At 38.2% G+C, this 24053-nt stretch overlaps 1 protein-coding gene and 1 long non-coding RNA gene across 4 annotated transcripts in view; both read left to right on the forward strand.

The window, feature by feature from the left end:
• Positions 1-22273, forward strand: part of LOC102313296 — an 80887-nt gene extending 58614 nt beyond the window's left edge. For 2 of the 3 annotated variants that reach the window (XR_006054422.1, XR_001336377.2), the window contains 2 exons: positions 14217-14327; positions 16191-22273. This is a non-coding gene — a long non-coding RNA (uncharacterized LOC102313296). Of the gene's footprint in view, positions 1-105; positions 651-14216; positions 14328-16190 lie in introns of those variants that run through there. The other variant, XR_001336380.2, reaches the window with a different exon arrangement.
• On the forward strand, positions 1233-11060 carry zic6 (zic family member 6). The gene is made up of 2 exons (XM_005913220.3): positions 1233-7950; positions 9596-11060. The coding sequence occupies exons 1-2, from the start codon at positions 6993-6995 to the stop codon at positions 10219-10221; spliced, it is 1584 nt and encodes a 527-aa protein (XP_005913282.1). The 5' UTR covers positions 1233-6992; the 3' UTR covers positions 10222-11060.
• Positions 22274-24053: the final 1780 nt, after the last annotated feature.

Here is a 24053-nt window from a genome sequence, read left to right on the forward strand (position 1 = left end):
ATCTATCTATCTATCTATCTATCTATCTATCTATCTATCTATCTATCTATCTATCTATCTATCTATCTATCTATCTATCTATCTATCTATCTATCATTATCCTTTATTTTTTCTCTTTCATGTGACCAGTTTGGCTCTTATTAACTGAAAACTTGAATGTACTTGGCGCAGTTCCAAAATGTGGCTTTCTTGAAGCCGCTTGAAAGGGGAGGGGGTATTTTTTTTTTTTTTTTTTGCAAAAGCTCTATAGGGTGTAAGACGGAGGAATAAAAGACAGAAAGAAAGATGGCAGTAATTGTAATATCCTGAGATTTTTTCGCTCAGCCAAAAAATTCGTGCCATTGAGCAAGTTTCACAGGGCTGCCGCTGACTCGCTGCAGGACACATAAAATCTGATCAAGTTCAGAGACGCGCTGAGTGCTTCAAGCGGCGCTTTTTAACTCCAAGCCTTTCACATCCTTTCCCCCTCAATCTGTCCCAGGAAGGAGCTCACATTCTTTATTTTAGGGGATCTGGGCTAAAAAAAAAAAAAAAAAGCGAGAGAAAAAAGAGAGAAAAAAATCAAATCAGTCCTTCATTCTGTTCTCGCCCTCATCCTACCGCATTCACTCCCAGAACATTTCGTCGAGAAAGAGTTATAGATTGAAAAGGTGAGTTTTCCTACTTATCCGTCGTCTTTCTGTGCTAGAGAGAGAAGAAGAGGCCTGTGTGAACTGCATGCTGTGGAAGTGCTAAACTCTACACTTTATTTAGCCCGTGGAGGTTACACGGGATTTAGTTTTGTTGAAGTGAACCTCGGCTGCTTAGTGTTTAGGCCTGTTACTCATATGTTGATTCAGTTGTTGCAAGAACCCGCAAACCTCTGTTTTTTCTTTTCTAACCAGCTCGCATACTAATGTAACAATTGCGCTTTTGTACATAACGACTCGACAACATAACTCAATAACTTATTTTGAAGGGGGGAGAGGGAAAAATGAGATTCACTTCATCGTTTTCCTCCATAAGCCGCTCTCTCTCCCTTTCCCTCTCCCTCTCTCTCGCTCAGCCTCTCTCCCTCCCTCTCTCTACTTTTCTTCATCTTTCTCCCTTTCTCTCTCTCTCTCACGACGAAGGGATAGCCTCTCACAGTTTACTCCCCCCTTCATTCTCACACACTCGTCTTCTCATACTGCAACACAGTAAGCGCGTACACACACACACACACACACACACACACACACACACACACACACACACACACACACACACACACAGTGTAAGACGAACACATACACACAGAGAAAAAAAACCTCATCGGGATTTATTGCGACCTTTGTGAACTTTCGCAAGCGACAAGCAGCCTGTTAAGTTTTCCTAAACTCCCTCCATATTTTATTGGCTCGTTGAAACGTGAATGCTCCATACACCACTTAAGGTTATGTGCCGTGTATTCGCAAGCCATATTACCGCTATGAAATAATTAAGTGACATGGTTAAGATGAGTCACAAATGTTTGTGAGCCACAGAGCAGCAGCGTAGGCACCGAGCTCTTGCTGAGAAAAAGGGGGGGAGCTGTCATCAGCCAGGCCTAATGTAAAGCAACTGTTGCTTGAGAGTTAAATTTAAAACTACCGCTGATCTCTTCTTGTATCCTGGCATTTGTTGAATATTTTTTATTCAATTCACTGCACGAATGTGGAATTTGACAACTGGGGACATCAAACACTCATTTACTAATTATTCATGCTCTCATCAAAACAAACATAAAGAGAGTCAGGATTACAAGAGTATTAGGTAGCATTTTTATTTATTTTTTTATTTTAAAATTTCTGTTTTGTTCTGTATTTTATCCACGACTTCTTGCCAGGAAGGGGAGCATTTCCCGGGAACGTTAACATTATTATTATTATTATTTTAATTATTATTGAACAATAGAAAATGTGGGAACTTTCAAATAGTGGGGAAATAAACTTTCCAAAACTAACGTGACTGCGGTTTTGCGTATAGTTTGTCTCATGCACACCAGCTTTTTTTTACCCCAAAATATTTAACATCGAGCTCTGCGCTGAGTGGCGTTTTCCTCTCACGTTTGGACGTATCTATTTAATTTAATGTAGGTAAAGCTGCAAATCCATTTTACAATCATACTGATTTGTATATTTAATTTAATATTTTTATATGTTCTTTTTAATTGCCAATTGCATTAAATTCTTAGAGGAATATGCATATATATCATTACTTTGTATTTGGGTGTGTGTGTTTTTATTCATTCTGTAGCTAGACACATGACATCTTCCCCCCCCCCCCCCCCTTTTTAAGTATCCGTAATGAAACGTGCCAATTTATTGAAGGCTCTTCTGCAGGACTGCGGTATTTATAATTTGCTTATTTAGTTATCTTTCCTGGGATTACCTCACTGGGCGTTGGAATAGCCTATTGGTTATAACATAATCTTCTTCCAACTGAGCATGCGCGTTACCTAAAAAATATCAGAATATTTTAGTGTGCATACCTCTGTGACAGTAGGCCCACTGCTGCTGGAAAAGAGCAGAACATAACCATCACCCTAAATGGTAAACATCTCACATTTATATGTTTATTCTAACTAGATGTGTTAGAGTCAGTAATTATAAAGGATTTTTCCATTGTGTAATTTCGTAAATGACCTAGATGCATGGTAATTCTATTCTTATATAAACCAGTAGACATATCACAGCCCAGTCTTTTTTCTCTCTCTGTGTATGTGCGTGTAGCAAAGTTGAGTGATTTTTTTTAGTCCATGATGTCTGGCCTGTGGCCCACACTATGTTTGGCCGGCTTAGGCCGCTACTGCTATAGACAAGTTTGTGGACTTGAAATTAACTCAGTAGTGACCAGACAGAAGTATAACCTTAATCTCTCCTAAAATGGAAAAGCTGCAACCGAATGCCACTGTATGTGATCCTGTTTTCAGTATTTACATTTTAAAATGTAAAGTAAAGTGATCAATGTATCCCAGAGGCACAATTACATGGATGATTCTGTGATTCACTGTTTTGGATAAATAGACAATGTGAAGATTGAACTTCCACATTTTGCTGTGGTTTAAATGTGTCATGTCTGTTGCTTGATTTATTAAGAAAATGAATTGTGGTGCTTTGTGTGTTGAATAAGGGTGCATTCTCTATCACTTTTCCCACTTCTCTTATATTCGACGGAGCTTAAAACACTACAGTGGCTCAGGTTCGCATTCACTCGAACATCCAGTAAATTTAATAGAGTCTGAGAATAATAGAGGTTCTCTTATTTGTTCCAGTTCTGCTATTTGTCTTCATAACATGTGCATCCACTTATTTTCAGAATGCATAGTGCTTTCACAAAGCAAAAATTTACATTATGCTTTGTGTTTTCAAAACACATGGAGCTGCAACAAATGCTGTTTTAGTTTTTCCTGCACATGTAGCAGCTGATAATGGGAAGGATTTTCTCATCATATTGCTTTACAATACAAACGGTAATTTAACTGTCTTGTAATATAGAATTTCACAGTGCCTGTATTACATTGATACTAGGCATGTTTTTGTGCTATGCATGTGTTTAGTTTTTTTCAATTCTCATGTTTTTCAGTGGCGAAATGTTTCCGCAGTTCCATATTTTCGTCATTTATTTCATTACAGGCTCATAACTGTATGTAATACAATAATAACTGTGCAGATCGTTGTATGTGTTTCATAGATTATATGGTCAGTTGGGCCTTGACTGACTACAGCACATGGAGTTTGCCTTCATATGGCTGATGGAGAGGGCTAAATGACTTCTTGCTGTGATTTGCTCGAGCATCTGTCTCCAAATGGACTCATCCCAAACCTGTTAATTCATCTAAATTTCATAAAGTCATGGCAAGACTGTGCACTGCCATCCCTCATCAATTATAATATTTCAGCGCACTCCACACTAATGCATGCAGTTGTTTAAACAGCCACACAAACCCACATACACACGTTCTTATTACTACAAGAAAACACAAACACAGCTCACACAATCACAAATGAATATGGATACTTGAAATCATTTTGTTTTTGGTTTCCATTTGAAGTTTTTTATTATTATTATTATTATTTATATCTTGTGTTACATTACAGCATTCACCATGTGTAACGCTAGTGATTTGTATACGGATAGTGACTAGATTATTATAGAAAAGCAGCCATATTATTATAATATAGCCTACAACAGGCTACATTACATTTTAATATGTGTGTGTTTATGTGTGTGTGTGTGTGTGGTGGTGCTTGTTTTTCCCTTTTGTGTGCAAATAGTTTTCCCCAAAAAGGGTCTTATTTAATAAAAAAAAATAGACTTCTTCTCATCACCATCCAAGGTTAAATTAACTGAACTTGCTGAATTTTCAGTCCAGTCTATAACATTGCTTCGTATTCAGTAAGCCTTGAATTTAAACTGGCATTTGACTTGTCTTCCATTTTTTCTCTGCATTGCGCCTTTATAATATATTTGATTCATATTGACTAAGAGCGACTTGGAGCGACATGGACCTTGTGGCTGTAAAAACTATGCCCTGACATGAATGTTTTGATTGTTGCAAGTGATATTTCACATGCAGCAGTCACCAGAATTTCATCTGCCTTGTCAAACAGCCAGCATAAACCAGACTTATAAGGCTGCAGGGCTGGAGGAGATTTCAGATGTCAAAATGCTTACATTTCTTACAAAGTAGATATTTGACCTGAAGTTTTGTACATTGACGTGCAATTTTCAAATTAGTTGTTTGTCATAATAACATTGCATGTGCGTAAAGCAACATTGCAAACCCCTAACCAAATAAACACTGTTTACTGTCGTTGCCATTGCTTCCAATTTTATGATTTATTGTTTGAAGGTAACCTCTCACAATATTTATCTCATGAAATTAAAAAATTGTTAAATTTATGTAATATTTAAAGCAGGTACACTAACTAACTGAAGAGCTCACATTTCCTTGCTATAGCACAAAAATGGGGCAAATATTAAAAAGGCCTATTAATTGTTAGATATGTGTAAGCCTTTGTCTCAAACTTAACTTGCTGAAAGGGTATACCTGAACAGCCTCAAAATCAGCATATGAATTTAAGTCCTTAAAGTGCAGCTACTCTAAACAGTTTTCCTTTGTTTCCTGTAAATGAGGAACAGGGGTTATTTGAGGTCTCTCAGGCGTTTATGCCATCTGAATATAAGATTGGAAACTTTCAGTTTATTGGCCTTTAAACCTCGATTTTTTTCGGAAATGCATCAGGTTAAAGGTTGATAAACATGAGCGTCCATTACAATCCTCACGGAATTAGGCCAGTTCTGGGAATGTCTACTATTTTCCAGCACTTAATGTCAAGTGGGCCCCTTGCTTTGTCTCTGCGTAGGACCCACTGCAGGTGACGTCAGAAAGTTTTTTTTTTTTTTTTTTGCACGTTGATTATACCACCAGCTCAAGTCTTTGGAAATAAGAGGGGTTTTCACCTTAAACCTGTAAGCTGCAGTTCGGATCTTACGCCGAGTTGTGTTGATTGAAATAAAAGTAACAGATAAAAGAATCAGGCTAAAGTGGTTAGGGTGGAAAACCCCCCCCAAAAAGCTGCGTGTTTATCGAACCAGAGCCACGTCAAAGCTCGAAAACGTGCAGAAATATGTGTTGCAGTTCAGCAGCGTGGGGAGCTTGAAGCTCGCTGTCCTCACAGCACCCCAAAGTAAGAAAGTTTATCTGAGTTTCCTAGGAACAGTGGAGCCTATCCACTGCTGTTCGTCACGTTTCATAATCTGCATTTTACGTAACCATTTTCACATTTGTGCCAGCCTGCACGACGGTGCGTGATGAACTTTTGAAAATTATTAATTTATTTAGGCTTAATAAGAACAGCGTTATATACAGGCGTGATTTACAATAAGCACATGGATAAAATAGTACATCTTGTTCTGCTGTACTCCCCAGTGACACTACTAGAAATGTATGTTTGAAACAACTTTTATTTCCAACAAGACGATTATCGTGCCTCGTAGGACTACTTGTTGCTTTATCAAAGTTGTATTTTCCATACTACACGAGCCCAATAGATTACTGCGTCCGTACGGAAATGTACTCTAAAATAAAAATGTACCACAATGATCTTACCCCGGAGAGAGAACAGTAGCCTTCTATTACTATTATGTGGATCTAAACATATAGGTTAATGAGTGCCGAAGCAATTATGTTTTTGTTTGTTTGTTTGTTTGTTTGAATCAAACAACTGCTGCATTTGTGAGGAATAATATTCTGTAACTCTGACTATTTTCAAACGAGGTGCTCTACTCAAAATGAAAGTCTTGACAATAATTGGCCTGGACACGCAAGGACCAGTCTCTCTATTATACTTGCCAGGCAGGAGCAGGACATTTGCTGAAATAAAAGGCATGAAGGCTGGAGACTGATTGTGTTGTGTTTTTGCTCACGTCGGTTTTTAATCACTCGATTTCTACTAGAAGATTAGTATTATGCATTAACCTGTGCGTTTTTCCTACGCAGAGATTTAGAGAAGGGGAATTATAAGACGTCGCCTGAAGTTAAAGAGGCTGCAATATTTGGGAGTATCGCGGCACATTTCAAAGCATTTTCTCTGCGATATTTGAAAACGGAGTCGTGCAGTGAACGCCTGCGTGTCCCTTTTAAAACAAACCCAGCGCCTGTCAATCACAGCGCATTCCAACCAATCCCAAAGCTCCCTTTTTAAAAGCAGGTTGGCCTGCTGTGCTTTTATATTGCACCATGGCCTGTTTCGAAGCATTTTTACTACCACGGTTATTGCCACAAATCAAGAGGGCAAAGTGAACGGCATGGGACTCACACCAACTTTAACGAAATTGAGTCTGGTTCCTACTTCTGCGAAGTTCACGGCCAAGAATTTCACATGCAGATGATATACAACAAGGAAAATGGAAACAGAATTTCTAGGTGCATCCTGAGTGCTGAATTGGTTGATTTTGCAAACTCATAGCCAAACTCACAACAAAACATGACAAGCCTTTCGAGGTTTAGTGGCTGCCCTCTCTCTTGCGTCAACCCCGGGGAGAGCAATACTGAACCCAGCGTGGTGCTGCCACCTTTGGCAGGAGAGCACATGGGACACCCCACTGGCAGTTCCTTAAAACTCTGCCCCTCGCACAATTTGCGAGACTACCCAGAGACGAGGTCCAGTGCATATGTTGACCATTCGGTTCCCAATTTTTCAGACTCTGGATACCCCAGTCACCGGTTAGAGCACAGTCCTAGGGGCATTATCATTGGAGCCAATCTTTCTGGAGCCGGCATGCCACCCGTCACTGATCAACTGGCATCAAGACCTAACCAACATGGAGGGATTGGACGCTATCGTGACTTTCATGGCTACAGAGACAACAGAAACCATACTTTTTTCACAAGTTATCAGGAGCAGGCCCATGCGTCCTCCGACGCATCTCGAGATCTCGGCAGCCAGATGATGCTGGGTCTGCCTGGCGACCTCCTCACCCGGACTCACCCTTACGGCCAAACTATCAGCCCCAAGGGAAACAGCCAGCAACTTGTCACTCAGTTCCTGGGTCTGTACAAACCCCTGAACATGGCAATTCAGCGTGGAGGAGGAGACGCTTTCCTCAGGTGCTCAAAACAAACAGTAAAGCATGAGCTGGTGTGCAAGTGGAGTGACGGCCAAGAGGGGGCTGGAAAGCTGCCTTGCTCCAGAGCCTTCGGGACCATGTATGAACTTGTCACCCATGTGACAGTGGAGCATGTCGGAGGACCTGAGCACTCTGAATATGTGTGTCACTGGGACAATTGTGTGAGAGACAGGAAGCCTTTCAAAGCCAAATACAAGCTGGTGAACCACGTCAGAGTCCACACAGGGGAAAAGCCATTTCCCTGCCCATTTCACGGCTGTGAGAAAGTTTTTGCAAGATCAGAAAATCTAAAGATCCACAAGAGGACTCACACAGGTCAGTTAATGATAAGACAACAACACAAATAGTGATAATGATAATAATAATAATATTAATAATGTTTTAGTAGTTTTCATTTTTTACCAATGTGAACATATTTTTTATGTTTTCAATATTCAGTTTTTTTTCTTAAAAACATTTATTATTATTATTATTATTATTATTATTATTATTATTATTATTATTATTATTATTATTATTATTATTATTATTATATCTGCACAGCACAATGTAAAGTGTTATTGAAATGTTACGCAAAGCTTTTTGTGACACTTGTCGCCTTCTCCGTTACTGCCTGACAGAGAAGTAGTAAGACATTTGCAAACTATGTGTAGTATAGGCAGCAGGCCTAGTGGTTTGGGTGCCTCTCCCACTTCATTCAGTGAAATTATTAAATAAATCCCGGGACACCGGAGAGTCGTGACGTAGCCGTTACGCTGCCTCTGCCTCCCAGGGACTCATCTCCTGTACTCAGGAACACTAACAGAGCACATCACACTGTGATGTAGCAGTAGTTGGTAAGTACAGAGATGACCTCATTCAGTGTAAACAAAATGAGTTATATTTGAATGATTTCCTTATGCCCTGTTGACGCTAATAGACATCTTACTTGAGGCAATGTGAACCTTTTATAAAAAGAAAACTCACGTCACTCTACAGACTAACTTTTGCCCTTTTTTCTGCACAACTAACATAAGCACAGAATCAAATATATATATATATATATAATATTTCTGCTTGTGTTGTATATAAAATATTTCAAAATTTGCGGAACAAGATTTAATTACAATGAAATACAGCCAAATTGTACTGAATAGCCTCTTTAGAAATAAGAGAAGCTGGACCGAAAGGCGTTTATTAAGCAGCCCTTTTTCTTGTGCTGTAAATTATTTTACTAATGAAAGCAAAGAGACAGAGGCAGAACAGAGAGGCTTAATGGCATTTAAGCTATTACACAACTGCACACTCTGTTCAGCTTATCAATTTATGTAAAAAATATATATTGAGATATTAGCTTTTTCTTTTTAATTCTGTTTTTAAATTTAGATAAATATGCACACGCAAGGATTACGATTCAGACTCTTTTCTTTTCTTTTTTTCCCTTCAGTCCGGCAGGAGGACGAGGGCTAGCAGCTATAGGCAGCTTTGTGCTAGAAGAACAATTAGTATCCTGATGGCCATAATTCACTCTAAGCATGGTAACTGAATTTAAACAAATCAACTGCGGTCGCAGGTTAATCTAATGCATGTTTAACTAGGCCCTGGAGCCTTTTTGATTTAGTCTGCAGATACACTGCCTCATTTGTTGCAATTAGCACCGCACCAAAGTTTCAGCAACTATTATTTGTAAATTGTTAGCAATTTACCTTTTAAGTGTCACATTCTTAAAGAATTCTAATCGATGCCTATGGGCGACTCTGTGTTTTGCTGAGCGAGTGATTAAAAGTAATTTCACAGTGTTGGGCGAAACATGGCTGTGCACTTTTTAAAAAAAAACAAACTTTTAGATTCCCATTTCATATGACATGGCCCACCCACTGACCCAGCCCACATAAACATTAGTTTACATGGTCAGGCAGAACATGCGGAGACCTGCAAACCTTTTCGTAACTCGCCGTCACTTTTCTCTTTGCACGTTTAGGTGAAAAACCTTTTAAATGTGAGTTCGAGGGCTGCAACCGGAGGTTTGCGAACAGCAGCGACAGAAAGAAGCATTCACATGTGCACTCCAGTGATAAACCCTACATGTGCAAGGTCAGGGGCTGCGACAAGTGTTACACCCACCCAAGCTCCCTGCGAAAACATATGAAACTCCACTGCAACAAGACCCAAGTCGCCAAAGACGGCGACGCGCGTCCTGGTGGTGGGGGTCACATTGCGGAGGGCAGGTCAAGCCGAGTCTCGGATGGAACCCAGATCAGCCCCACTCATCCACCCACCTCATCTCAAGATGTCCCCTTGTCCCCAGAGAGTCGAGACGAGCCGACCCCGAGGTCACGTTTCCATCACACATTTGACAGCAGTTTGGACTACTCAACACACAGGTCACAGCCCCTCTTGGACCCTTTGTTGTTACAGAGAGGCAGCTACAGGCCTCAGTCCTCCCAGTACCCCTGCAGCCAGACAGGTCACGCTTTTGCCCAGAGCTCAAGGACTTTCTCCCCTGCTTCTTCCTTTCAGAAAAGTATTGTTAATGGATGGTACACATGCCACAGCGGCGTGGACTCTTTCCCACCAAAGCAATGCAATAACATCCCGTCTCTCTGAGGTGTTGTTGGGACACACACAGGCGGCTTAATATGTTGGGCCTATTTTTTCATGTGGTAGCTCAAACCTACAGCTGTTGTTCTCTGTACTTTCGTAAATGTTGTATTACATATTTTGCGTGACGTCCTCAGTTATCCTATTGAGTATTCAATGGAAATGTGGCAAGCTTTATTTGTTGTCGTGAGGTCTGTTCGGTTGGGTTTGGTTTAAAGCCCATACATCTCCCAAAAGTGGATTATAGGAACCGTTATGTGTATTTCTAGTTTTCGTTGTGTTGCATAAGTATTGAAGATATCTATCTTTAAGTGGGGAAAAAATGACTAAGGATTTAATGGAAATCTGCGTGTTGATTAGTCTATTCTGAACTTTGAATCTTTTAAGTAAAAGGAAGTGTCTTGCTGAATGTAGCCCTGACTGTAGGGGTCTTTCTTGAATGTAAACTAGTCTAATGTATGTCTGGATGAATAGAAATATTATTCATGACTTATGTACGTTGCAAGATAAAATAAATATCTAATTTTTTTTCGCCCCCCTCAAGTTAAATGTTGAGGTTTAACAACCCTGCGTGACGGGCCTGGAGCATGAGCTGTAATTAAAATACAAGGCTCACTAGTTTTTTTCCTGCCCTTGATTATGTTTCACTTTTTGCCTTTTTTTTATTATTTTTATTACACACTGTGTATTATATGTATATTTCACATTTCTGTGCAGAGTAAGAGTGTGAGTATAAACCAGTGGTCGTGTTACTATTCAAACGTTTAATTAGCATACAGTTCAACTGTACATAAGCTCACTGTATAATTAATTATCCTATATTTTATTAAAGTGTCTATATTCTCTTTGATCAGGAGTGTGTGTGGTTAAACCCAATCAATGCATGATGCCAAACCTTGTTCTTCCCCTTAAAACACATCCAGTGCTATTCGCCATATTTGCAAGTTTGCATTCTTGTGCAAGCCAGACCTACCGATGAGTCTGCATAATCTATATGTACATACATGCAGAGTCTATATTCTAGACTAGATGTGGAAGTGATTTGATTGAGGTAAAATCAAAGGTAACTGTAACGTGGTAAGATAAACTCTTCTCAATACAAAAAGGAAATTGCAGTCTACTCAACGAATTTAATTTTCTTAACTGCGCAATGATTTTTTTTTGTTGTTGTTGTTTTTTTTTGGAGAGGCTGGAGATGTGTTTTTGTTGCGAGGTTTCGCGCGTGTTTTCATTTAGTGATATCAAATCTGATTTTTCTTCATGTTTAAATCAGTTTATAAATTTTATCTCCTTATATTATTTCTGTGTCTTATTTAGACGCACATATACACCATGGAGCGTTTTATTTTGAAGGTGAACAAGCTGTAAAGATAAAAAAGAAAAGACCCAGATTATAAGTTAAACATACTTTAAAGATATTTACATTCTAAGAATTTTGACACTTTTTACATTCTAAACTGTTTTGCTAGACATATGTGCCGTTCTGTTTGATTTGGGTATTGGTATAACTTTTTTTGTTTGTTTGGTTTTTGTGGGGAAAAAAAGCTCAAAATGATTCACTTGATTGCTCTTTATGGATGCACATATTATTAATAGTTAAATGTTTTACTTCGCCTATAGCACATTTTGGGAGAAACATATGATCACATTTATTTGTTTTTTGTTCCTTCAAATACAACCCTTCAATTAAAACTCTCTTTAAAATAAAAAACGTGGTATTGGGATTTCAGTTTGAAGCCTGTATTTGTCTGTACAGAGCTTTTAGTCCGTTTTGCTACTAATCCTGGTGCAGACAATAGCTCATTTTTAGTGAACTATTGTTGCTATCCAGTCTATTCTGAGATAACACTTCCTGTTTCCTGTCCAAGAAGCAACACCCCCTCTCTAACAATACCAAAAGAAAAAGTAACTGGAAATTAAGTGATCAGGTTCAGGTATGTTCTGTAGCTAAAGACTATGTACACAAGTATGTATGGTATAGCAAATACTGTATGTCCTTGTCCTGCTCAGGAAAGTATAGTGCTTGGTCATTGTGAAGGTGGCAATAATCACAAATAAAGTAAAAGAAAAAGAAATTCCACTCTACTACTATTAGAAAATGTTATTCATTGCACCTGTATGGATGTCAGCATATTCTACCATTAAACACGTCAATGACTAGTGCCATCTAACTTCATATACCAGTTTGTGTAATCAGGTCTCATGTGCACCAATTTTATGTTTCCTTGGAATGTTTTATTATGTTGATCTGACAGGCTTTGATATATATATTGTTCTTTATTGCAGTGAAATAATTTTACTTATAGGTGAGTTTGCTCTGATCATAGAATATATATGGGAAAAATAGGCTGAAACTACATCTGATTATGCACCCCTTACACATGTTACTTTATACACATTCTGTGATGTTACATAAGAGTTTGCAATTTTAGTTACATTTGCTTTTATTTTTACGTTATTTGTAAAACAATTTCAAGCGACATAAGTTTACTTCTACGCTTATAAAACTGTGGAAAAAAAATCCAAAAAACATCTTCTTTAATCTTCTCATCTTTTTTGACTAAAACACACATTCTTCATGTATTTCCACAATGTAATTGTTATCGAGATGGTGATACTTGCAATCTGTGATGCACTTGTTTATGCATTCTGGTTCTAGTGTTCGTTGCTCATGATGCTCATGGGAATAGATCTTTTGGGAGAGTCAGATATTTTTGATGATGCACTTTACAAATCCCTCTTGAATCTGACCGCAGCTAATTTTTGTTTTTAACTTTTCAGTGTGAGACTTTGTGAGAAGCGTCAACATGTTTTATTTCTATTTCAATAAGAGAAAAAACAGTTTTAACCTGTGTTAATGATTTCATTGTTGACTTTAGCGAATTGGTGCCGCTGCATCAGTACTGTTTAGGTTGATAACAATAACATTCATAGGGTTGAAGTTCTGTGTGGTAAGTACTGTGATATGGCCTAACATGAAGATTTCAAGTGGCTGATATTGTAAAATATTTATATTGTGAAGTGTTTCCTTTTTGAGCAAATTTAAGCCAACCTAGTGTGCTTTGATCAGTATGCTTTAATGATGAGATGACTGAAATTATGAGGCCACTTTGTCCTGAAATGCAACAATATCAATACCTTTCATCAAATGCTTTATGTACTACAGTTATCTTTAAAAAAATCTTGAGATATTCTGTAACTCATTCTTCTTCTACTGAACCCCAAACTGTCGCATTCTGCCCTTTTCTGCTCTGTTTCTAAAAATAATACATCTCTCCACAGAAAGCATAATAGAGGTGATCAAAAATAATTTTGAGCTCAAAGAAGCCTCTGTGTTTGTATAAGCAAAATAGTTCTTCTGTAGTGTTAGGAGTCAAAAGGTAACAAGCTAAACACTGATATTCTCAGCCTCCAGCACGTAACCCTTTCTTCATATATTCTGACCATGCTATGGTCTGAACCTTGCCACACCCTTCCCCCAAGTAATCACAACTGATTAGACCTCCACTTCTCAGTTTGCCACTTGTCTGCCGCCATCTTTACTTTTGTACTCTCTGCCTAGCAACAAGCATAGGCGCCATTTTGGACAAGGTATACAGGGTATACATCATTTTAATGTAAATAAATCTATTTCATCCTGGGATCTGGTAAATTACTATCTTACCCCCTGGGCTGCTGTTGTGCCATACTTAGGTTGAGCGCCAACTGTGTAACGTGGTCTTTGGTTTTATGCATTATCATAACCACATATGGCATCTAGCACAACTTACACTGTGTAGCTGGCGTACTTTTCTGGGTGCGGCTTAGGGACTGAGCTTGGTCTGAAGAGGCAGGAGAATCTGTGTCAATGTTCATTCTGACTGACCAAATGTGTTTTTAATTGGATCTCTGGCTCCTCCCCCCCTCCTTCCTAGGTCAAGCCAGTGGTTCTTTTGCTTCCCATCTTGGTTTCTTTTCATCCACCCCTCTGTGACCCTTCCCATTTTTAATTTTTTTCCCAGATCCTCTTGTTCCTCTGCCTCATCTATATCTATCCCTGCAGCTCCTGCCCATCTTCACCTTCCATGACTTCTTCGTGATGGCACCCTAATCTCTGCCAGAGTGGTCTGATGGTAAGTAGGTATCCTCTGCTAGATTCCCCCCTGACATGCATGGAACTTGACTCACATATCTGCTTTTTCTTTACACTGCCACTCCATGGAAAATTGCAACACCACATGGAAAAATGAATGCAGCTGCACTGACTGCTGCTTTATTTTCTTTTGCTTGCCCTTTCCAGCTAAAGAATGGTTGCCACAGAGGGGTGATGTCAACACTGTATAATAAGGACAGTTAAAAAAAATGAACAAATTTTAACTCTGAAGTAAATTACTGGACAATATACTGTACAACTATTAAAAAAGACCGAATAGAAGAGTGAAATTTATGGGTCACTTGTTTCTATCTGAGAACATTTGTAAGGCAATCTGTTTCATGTCTAAGCATGTGCAGGTGGACAATTAAGAAGCTCATAAAACACTCAGAAACTGTGCTCTTATGGTCGATATTGCAATCATCGCACTTACATGCACATGTTTTGTGTGGTTACGAGCCATGAAATGGTGAATAGCAATGCTGAATCCCAGTGCTATGCTCTTATGATTTAACCAAACTGATCCTTTAGTTTTCTCTCTCATCTTCATCTGCACTGTAGTTTTCTGATTTCAGTGGTGCCAACCCCCTGTGTAGTCCAGCTTGTACCAGGTCTTATTAAACTAGGCTCGTGTCACTCTTCCCTATGGCTGCTGTACTGTCAGCTTAATCCCAAGTCCCTGAAATACTCAGCTTTCTGACTGTTGTTAGAGAATTTACGAATAATTAGTGTCACTAAATAGAGCATCACTTAATAGCCAATATATAGCAGCATAGAGAGAAAGGTCCCGTCTATCCTTATATTTGCTGCATATTTGTCTTTTGATGCATTGCAATTTACCCCTGTGGTTGGTTCTTAAAAGATGCCCCTTTTTCCTTTTTCATTTATTATCTATGCCTTACATAACTGAGATTTTGACAGTTTTTGATGAGCCAGTTTTTGAGATTTCATGGTCTCTGGGTAAGCTGGGAAGCTCAGGAGGTAATCATATGACTGACAATGATCATTTCACATGGAGAATAAAAAACAACCTAAAAGCAAAAGTTTTTTTTTTCCAGATGTGGCCTGCAGCACTTGTTGTGGCCTGTTGCAATGCAAAAGGAAAATAAATAATATTTTAGAAGTCCACATCTCTCAAAATTCATGCTTTCAAGGTTTTTATTTATTTATTTATTTTATTTTGGGCGAGTTAGAGTAGGTTGTGTTGGGTGAGCCGACCTTTGAAGATCTTTCAACTCCTGCAAGCTCCAGGCCTATGAGATGCACTGCCATCCTTTTAAGGGAATGACCATAACTTTGGTCCCCTTGCTTCTAATCCCTCCTCCAGACCCTTGTCATCACAGATCAACCAGTCTGAGCCTTAATGTCCTCCACTTGCTGGCAAGGGCAGCTGGTAGCTTTCATGTATGCGAAGAGTCACATCAATATGCTTCAATCTGCACTTGGACCAGAAATTGATGCCTTTATCTTCATCTGTCTTTCTGAACAGTATATGATCTTTGACATACATCTTAGAGCTTCTGCATAATGATTCACGTTTTACAGAATGCATTTGAAGCATTATTAGAAAATCGCTTTGATTTGGACTCCTAAAGAGCACATTGCCTTAGATTTTACAAAAACAATGCAAAGAGATCCTAAATGGCTGTTGTCTTTGCTGTCTCTCAAAACTGTCACCTTTCATTAGAAACAGTTCAGTTCTGTTGCGAGATACAGACTTTTTGTACGATTTCTCAAATCTCTGCTGTTTGAGGTTGAACTTAAAAAAGAAATTACATTGATCACGGTCCAGGGTGTTTCAAAGTGGTGAGTAATCGTCAGTGTTTAATTTTATCTGTTGCAGTATGCATTGCAAGGCAGCTGCATGATCAAGCCTGTGAACTCTACATCTGAAGGAAGGATTCTGTTTCTGATCATATCCCTATTGAAGTCCATCCATTTGCCGAACATGGAGGTGTTGACGCACTCGCGCTTGCACTCACTGGTATGTGGTGGTTACATTTCTATGTACTGGACGTGACTGTGTGCCGATATTTAGTGTTTGTAACAGTAGTGGGAGCACATTTTAGAACGCTGTAAGGGAGGATGCATGGCAATCTCGCTGTTAACCTTCAGCCTTACGAGTTCACCCCAGGGCCTAAATCTACAATGATGGATATAAGGTGACGGGGAATAGGGGGTCTTCACACAACCTTGGAATTTCCCCTGATGTTTTTTACTTACATTTAGACCAAGATTTGCACTGCGATGATATTTTATATTAGGGGTGTATCATTAATGGAGGGGACAAATGTGATTTGTTGACCCTAAAGTGGATGGCACAGACAAAAACAGAGTAATGGCATTGAGGCAACAAGAGGGAATGCAAGGTAACCGGTTGATGATATATGTATTTACACTCATCAACAATATAATGTCCCCAGGGGACCAAGGTTTCATTTATATCCCTTTGAAATTAAAGCCCTAATGATGGAAATTATTAGCCACTTGCTAAAGAGAGCACAGGGGCATGCGAGAGAGTAATTAGTGACCAGTGAAGCTTTGAGGAGATGAAGTAATGTATTTAAAGGCAAAAATAATCATCAGTAAGGAAGCCTGGCCTTCTATTAGGTGCAGTCTATGATATGGTAATTTGATATGCATCGAGTGAGGATTCGTGCATACAGCATCACATTAAATCAAAAACAGCTGCATTAATTTTTGTCTTACGATCAGTGGCATACCACCTTCACTGCTGACTCAGACCTGTGACGTGTTCACCTTTTCATGGATGACTTTCAAAAAGAACAAGGAAGAACTGATGGTATTTATTTCAGTCAGCAGGGAATAATCCTAGTTTTAAGATATCTGAAAGAGAAGAGGGATCAAAACTCCATCTCTTATGTAACAGGAGAGTGTGTCACATTGTTTTTTTAGGTCCTGTATTAAAGTAGGATATGGCAGAGGTAATTAGCAATTTTCCTCAGCTCAACTCCAGTACCTTATGTTATCTGTTTGGTTGCTGTTGTGAATGCCATAGCATTCCTTTCAGTTATGTAAGTGACGGAATTATGCAATCTCTATAAGTATGTTTCAGAAAAAATCATCTGCAACAAAAAGGAAAATATACTTATGGAAATGCTATGCCTACAGTATAACAAATACAAAATCCCCACCGTTTTGACATGCATCAGGTCAGTAATACCCAAACAAAAGCTGAGTGTGCAACAGAAGAAAGAAGAGAGGGAGTTTGTTTACTGTAGAAACAATGATATTTGTATTTAAAAGTGTACGCTTCTTGACTTTCAAGACCAAAGAAACAGCTACAAATGAATCAGTAAAGCTATGTGTGTAATATATTAGACTCACTTCCTGTTTGAAAACATCATTAACTTTGCTATATGCATTAATTTCATTCAAAATATCCCACAAAAGGGACCATGAATAATTCCAAGGAACCAATGGAAGAGAGGGAAAAAAAGATACAGCCATCACTCATATCACGCAGCTGCAGTATAAGTACCCTTTTCTGCCTGTGTTTTAAAATGGTGTAAATGTCTTTGTATTCATCAACACATTACGGTAATGTGCCAAACAGGTACAGTGGAAACAGCTTAGAAGTCAGCATGCGCTGTTGATAATATAAATTGTAACATGTGAACAAGAGATTATTGCAAAATGGCTGACTTGACTGCCTACACATATTTTTTTTACTGATCTCTAATATAAAACAGCTTTTACTGTTGTTGCATGTTGCATGTAAATCCATACGTATAATATAACAATATCAATTTATGTTTTTTCCATTTTAGTTTAATTTGGGGATCCCAAGTAAGAAGATAATTTCTTTTTCTTTTTTACTGTCTGCTAAGAAAGACAGATTGTGAGACTGGAAGGTGGTCTGTGTGTGTGTGTGTGTGTCTGCGTATATGAGTGGGCATGTGTGCATTATGCGTGTGTTAAACGGGACCTAGGCCACAGCAGCGTGGAGGACTGAAGTCTCCGTGTATTCTAGCTCAGAGATCACAGAACTTATGAAAGACTGCTCTTTGATCATTTCCATTTCTAAAATAATTTGCTTTGAACATTTCAAGTCACTTGTGCTTTTATTTATGGAGCCTGTAGACAATCAAGGAGTTGAAAATAATTAGGCTCACGCGCACATGAGTGTGGACACGTATTCCCTTTCAATCAGTTAAAACCAGCTCTGTTAATTAAAGTTCTAAGCTGTGACTCTGCCCAAATAATTTTCTTGTAAGCTACTGCATTCCTCAGATCTGTTGTCAGTAGTGCATATTTTCTTTTGGTTGTTCCTTTCTATGTTTTTTTCCTACAGAAATCCCACTGACCCATATAGTTGATCTCATTCTTGAAGCATATAATATAGATTCCAAGTTAAGAGAATAGGGGCTCTATTATTAGTCCCATTTGAGGTGCGCAGCCTCCATCTAGGTACTGCTGTGTATTTCTGAATTCCCTGAGTGAAGGCATTACCATCTCATTTGGGTGAGGGTGAGATTACCTCATGCAACCGAGCTGTTTTATCACAGAATATCTAGGGGAGCTGAGCTGTAGCTGCTGACTGTTTATTCAGGCAGCTGAAGGAAGAGACATTCCAGGCACATTTCACAAATATCACACATGACAACTTGTGATGCCACCTTACTGATGTTTCCCATGAAAGGTCTCTCACTAACAACAACATCCTATTGATCTTCAGCACCATTTTAACAACCTCCTCTCACCCTCTCACACATACACACCTGAGTGGGTATGGATTGAAAATGTTAGCGGTTAGCGGCTAACTTTGCCAACACATCCTTTGGTACGTCTGTCAATTAAGCCCAGTCATTGTAGGAGTGGCACAAGAGCAGTCCTGGGCAGAGAGAGAGTGATGATAATCAAAGGTGTAAATAACGGCTCATTTCGTGGTGCAGAATTAATATGCAGGACTAACATTTTTGTCCTTATTAAAAGGATGAGAACTCAAAACAAGAAATAAACTTCTTGGATTAAAATTTTGTGTTTAATTGGATAGATGAAACGAGCAATTAGTTGCAGTTGAGTTAAGTTCTTTTTTTTTCCAAGTCAGCTCATCTTAATTTATTTAAAACAAAAAGGGGAAATAGTAATAATGCATTCATTCACTTCTTTCATATTTCTTTCACATTTTTATAGAACGCCACTGCAATTCATTCAACAGTTCGGCTATCGAATATCTTTCATTTTTCTATTACGTTTGAGATCATAGTTCAAACGAACTATATTCTCTTACTATGTTTTCCTTTTTTTCTATTAACACCTGTCTGGCCTTTTAAACAAAACAATAGCTAACATATTTGCCACAAACTTTATAACAGTTTTTACTGAGTTGCTTTAAATTTTAGTTATATTTCATAAACTGCATGCATTTCAGTTTTTTTTTTACATGAAGATTTATGGTACTACTGTTGCTTTATACTGAGCGTTTTTTTATCTACATTAGTATCAAAACACTGAATTATATCCTTGCTGCCAGTAGATTTAAATTCAAGGCCATTGTATTAGCCTACAATATAGTTAGGTAGTTAATAGTATAGTATTTTATCCCAGTGTAAACAATAAACTCCTAAATAAGTAGGCCAACATTGTTTGAGTTTATTTTGCTTCTCTGAAATATTACAAAAAAAAGCCCAGGCTACAGGTTAATGAGAAGTTCTAATTTCCCAAAGATCATAGGAGAGATAAACGCCCACCTTTTTAGTTCCTCTCTGGTTATTTCCTCTTTGCTGGCTCTACATTTGTAGGCATGAGATGCTCGTTTTGTAGATATATAATTTCAACCGAGTGATGCTGGTGCTGTTGTAACGTTAAAGGATATGTTTCTTGTTGTGGAAAATGGGTGAGATGACTGGTAGTGTCGTTCCGTTATTGCACCGACCTTACTCATCAGTCAGAAATCAAAGCTTTGACAGTTGCCAACATTAAAGGGCTGCTTCTGGCACGTCTTGTGCCAAGAGGCTTCTTTATGCTGAGCATATTAATATACTGTAGGTCATGAGCAGGCTCATCTGCTGATCATGTATGAGAAGATGGATACTCTCGAGCCACACCAGGCACAGATCCAGCCAATATTCTTGCTGGAATATAAACTCATCCACTACAAGTGCACTAGCTGGCTACTGAAATGACTGAAGTATTATGACACAGTTTTTTAATCAACCAGGAATTTAAAGTAGAGCTCCTGAAAAATAAAAAGCAAACCTGAGTTTAACTGAAAGATCCATCGCTGCAAAAAAATAAATACAATTCCTTCTTCCTGGTGTCACATCTGTTTGTAGAAAAGAAAGTGATTCAACAGTACAAGCTAATCTTATTGTTAGTTGCATGTTGTGTACAGGCCATAAGCTCATATTGTTATTACAGGCTACTTTTGGGTTTTGATTTCAGACATTAAAAAATAATAATTCAAATGTAAACGCTTCGAGTTTCAGACCTTGTCACAAAATAACCTTTTATTTTTAGTCCATGTATCCACATTGAGGTATTTTGTCGCTATGTTTTTTCTCCACGCGGTTTGGAATTTTGACTTGGGCAAGCTATCTGTTTATCTGCACACGCAACAGAACTTGAACCGACTCTTTTTAGCATTAAAATAGTGTCTTAAAATCTCAAGGAAGTCAGACTTAGCAGCGAAGCTAACAGCTGTAACTCTTTGATTTGCCGCTTCAGCCACACATTTATGATCATTAAGGCAAATGTAACCTGTGCCCACTTATTACCTGTAATTAATTCTCTCAAGTAACTACTCATCATTTTTAATTTTAGTCCAGTTTGGAGTAAGTTTAGACATTAGATGTAAAAATGTTGAATTCTTAGATTTTTGCAGATAATTTGGCCTGTTTTGAGATTTAAAGTGTGTATTATTAGAATTTATATTGACACATTATTACTTCTACAATGAGCCTGTCTGTCTAGGCGAACAGAAAAAGCAAAGCCCATTCATCCTTCTGAAACCGCGTGCACAACTTCTACCGCTGACTGCTGCTTCACAAAATCACCAGCGACGAGTGCTGTTTTGCAAGGGGCGGTGTCTCTCAAAATTGAGATGGATGGTTTACAAAAAATATGTGAAACATAACATGCATGTTTCATGATGTCAGTGACAAGACATGGCACCATGTCTCCTGCAATGTAGTTTGTGCCTTTACCAGAGTATCTTAATTCCTGTGCAGAGACTGTGATTTAGTCTTTTTTGTGTGTACCGGGACATGTTTATGGGCTAATAGGCCTTTGTTAGTAGTACTCTATTTATTTAATACAATTGTAGTGTGAACAGAAGGAATAATAAACAGGCTGACTAAACATACGATTCTTCTTTTGGGCTGAGAAAACCCTGTGTAAGGACACAAAAGGGGGACGTTTCCACAGCGGAAAGTAAATTCTTTTGAAGTGGAACTAATCATCTGAGGGATGGTTTTCGTTGTCCTAACAACGCAGCTGAATTGGAATGAGCCTTCTTTTTTGTGGAAGATATGTTTTCTTTTTTTCATTCAGAACTGATGATGATAGCAGTTTCACGCCCTGTCCACCCACATTGTCCGTCCAAACTTCTTTGCAGATAAGTCTTTACTCGGAGACGCCGAACACACGGCGGGTGACTCTTGGACTGTGACGTCAGCCTCACTCTTGTGTCTCCCAGTCTTTCTCTTTTTTAAATACCATTAGAATGAAAGGGGAATCTCACAGCAAATCCTTGTCAATAACAATTCTTTCATAGTGCGAATGGATCAAGACTTAAAAAATACCCCATATCATAATATATCATCTTTTATATTATGATATGGATAATATGATGCATTCCTCTTTAGGTTAAGGTTATTTAAGTCAGGTTTTATCAAAATAAACATTTATGTTTTATAGAAATTAAAAAATATGAAGGTAAAAAAATTAACTAAAGTTACATTTCCTTCTTATGTTTTTTTCTTGTTTTGCAGTATTGAAAGCTCTTTTCAAGATGAGAAAAAATACTTCAGGCATCTTGTTGAAGTTTTGTGTGTGAACATCTTGAATGCTGTCATAAAAGCTTCAATTAAAGATCTTTACTCAGACGTTTTGTCTTTATTTACATTTCTGTTGTGACAACAAAGTCTGAAACAGTGGATTGCACATGAAATAATAGTTGAAAAAGATTTTGATTATTTATTGTTGTTGTTTATTTTATGAACTAAACTTGGCCTAAAGTAAAATAAAAAAAATTTCCTATATCACTATGATGAAAAAACAAGAAAGGAGAGTAGAGAAACTTAAATCATCGACCTGGTAACATTTGCATGCTTTGAAAGTCAGTCAAATGATAAAGGTCTTAATTAAATCTATACAGAGAAAATTAAATGTCTCTTTACAAAGGCTTTGATAGACAATTATGATAAATACTGTGAACTGTTATTCCTATAATTGTCCATGCTACTCATTCTATTAGGTAGTAAAAGGTTGGATTAAAGTGGACTGTTCTTTCTAAAGATAGCACATGTCCTTTACAAACTAAGTAAGCAATTATTGACTGGAAAGATGAGATCTGGCAATGATTCACTGTGATATAATCTTTTGTCTAAAGCTGGAGGGGTGTAGCTGTATGTTTCAGCTTGTGTCCAGCGTCTCCTCATTTGCGATCCAGGAACTGAAAAGGGTAACTTTGGCCTTGTGACCTCAGCCTGAGAACTGTAAATCTTTCTTCCTCACACAAGCTGTATTGCTTTGCCTCTCCTGAGTTGTAAACTACTGGCCTTTCTGCTAGTCCTATAGCCATCCAGCCGTTTTATTGTCTCAGTAGGGATAGTGAGTTCAGGCAGTAGTCATCGACCAAAACAGAGGTGAACTGTTTGGGGAAGCCTCTCGGTGCTGTGCTAACTTTTCAGTCAGACCTGTCGGGTTTGAGGGGAACAAAGCAAATGCAGACTTGTAGATTTTAGTATATATTAGGCAAAGCAATAAACAAAAGCTCCCGTTATGTTTGTTGCATATTAAAAAATAGTGAATTTTATGTGAAATGTGCACGATTAAAGATTTTGACTGAATTAAAACATCAATTATCTGTAAAATGTGAATGGACCACAAATTAGGATTTAACAGTCATCAGATGTCTTTGCTGGACTCCAAAACTTATGAGTCTTATTTTTAACATTTAGACTTTTTCAAACCTTCTCTACTGTGTTTTCATGTTGATTTCAAACCCTCCCTACTGTGTTTTTTTCATGTTGATTATATGCAAACTTTTGATGGTGATTTAAATCTACATTATTTAAAACTTTCCCCATGGATGATTTATTGATTGCAATGTTGCACTTTACAAAGAGGAACATCCAAAGAACAACTGGAGCCCGATTTAAGTCACAGTATGTTGTAAAATTGTTAAAAATGTAATAAATCAAACTGCTTTTCATTACTCCAAAAAAGCAGCCTGTTGGCGGTAAAGCCATGAATGTAGCTACAGATTTGGCAAACAAATTAAACCCAGTGTGAGTATGTGTTGATAACTGCAGTGAAGTATTTGTATTAGTGAGAAGCAGGTGGCAGCCAAATGAGCAAAGTTGTTCTCAGTCAAAAACTATTTCAAGCTCAGCACAGATTTGTACTGAGAAATCATAAATCTACATGATGTTCAGTTAATGCCAGCTAGTCACACACCAATTAATGCGAATTTAGGTGGCTTTTACAAGATTTGGCAGCGATGTGATGTCACACAGGG

The sequence above is a fragment of the Haplochromis burtoni genome, unplaced genomic scaffold, assembly GCF_018398535.1.
Source record: "Haplochromis burtoni strain Fernald_Lab_line unplaced genomic scaffold, NCSU_Asbu1 Contig_4, whole genome shotgun sequence".
NCBI classification, from domain to species: domain Eukaryota; kingdom Metazoa; phylum Chordata; class Actinopteri; order Cichliformes; family Cichlidae; genus Haplochromis; species Haplochromis burtoni.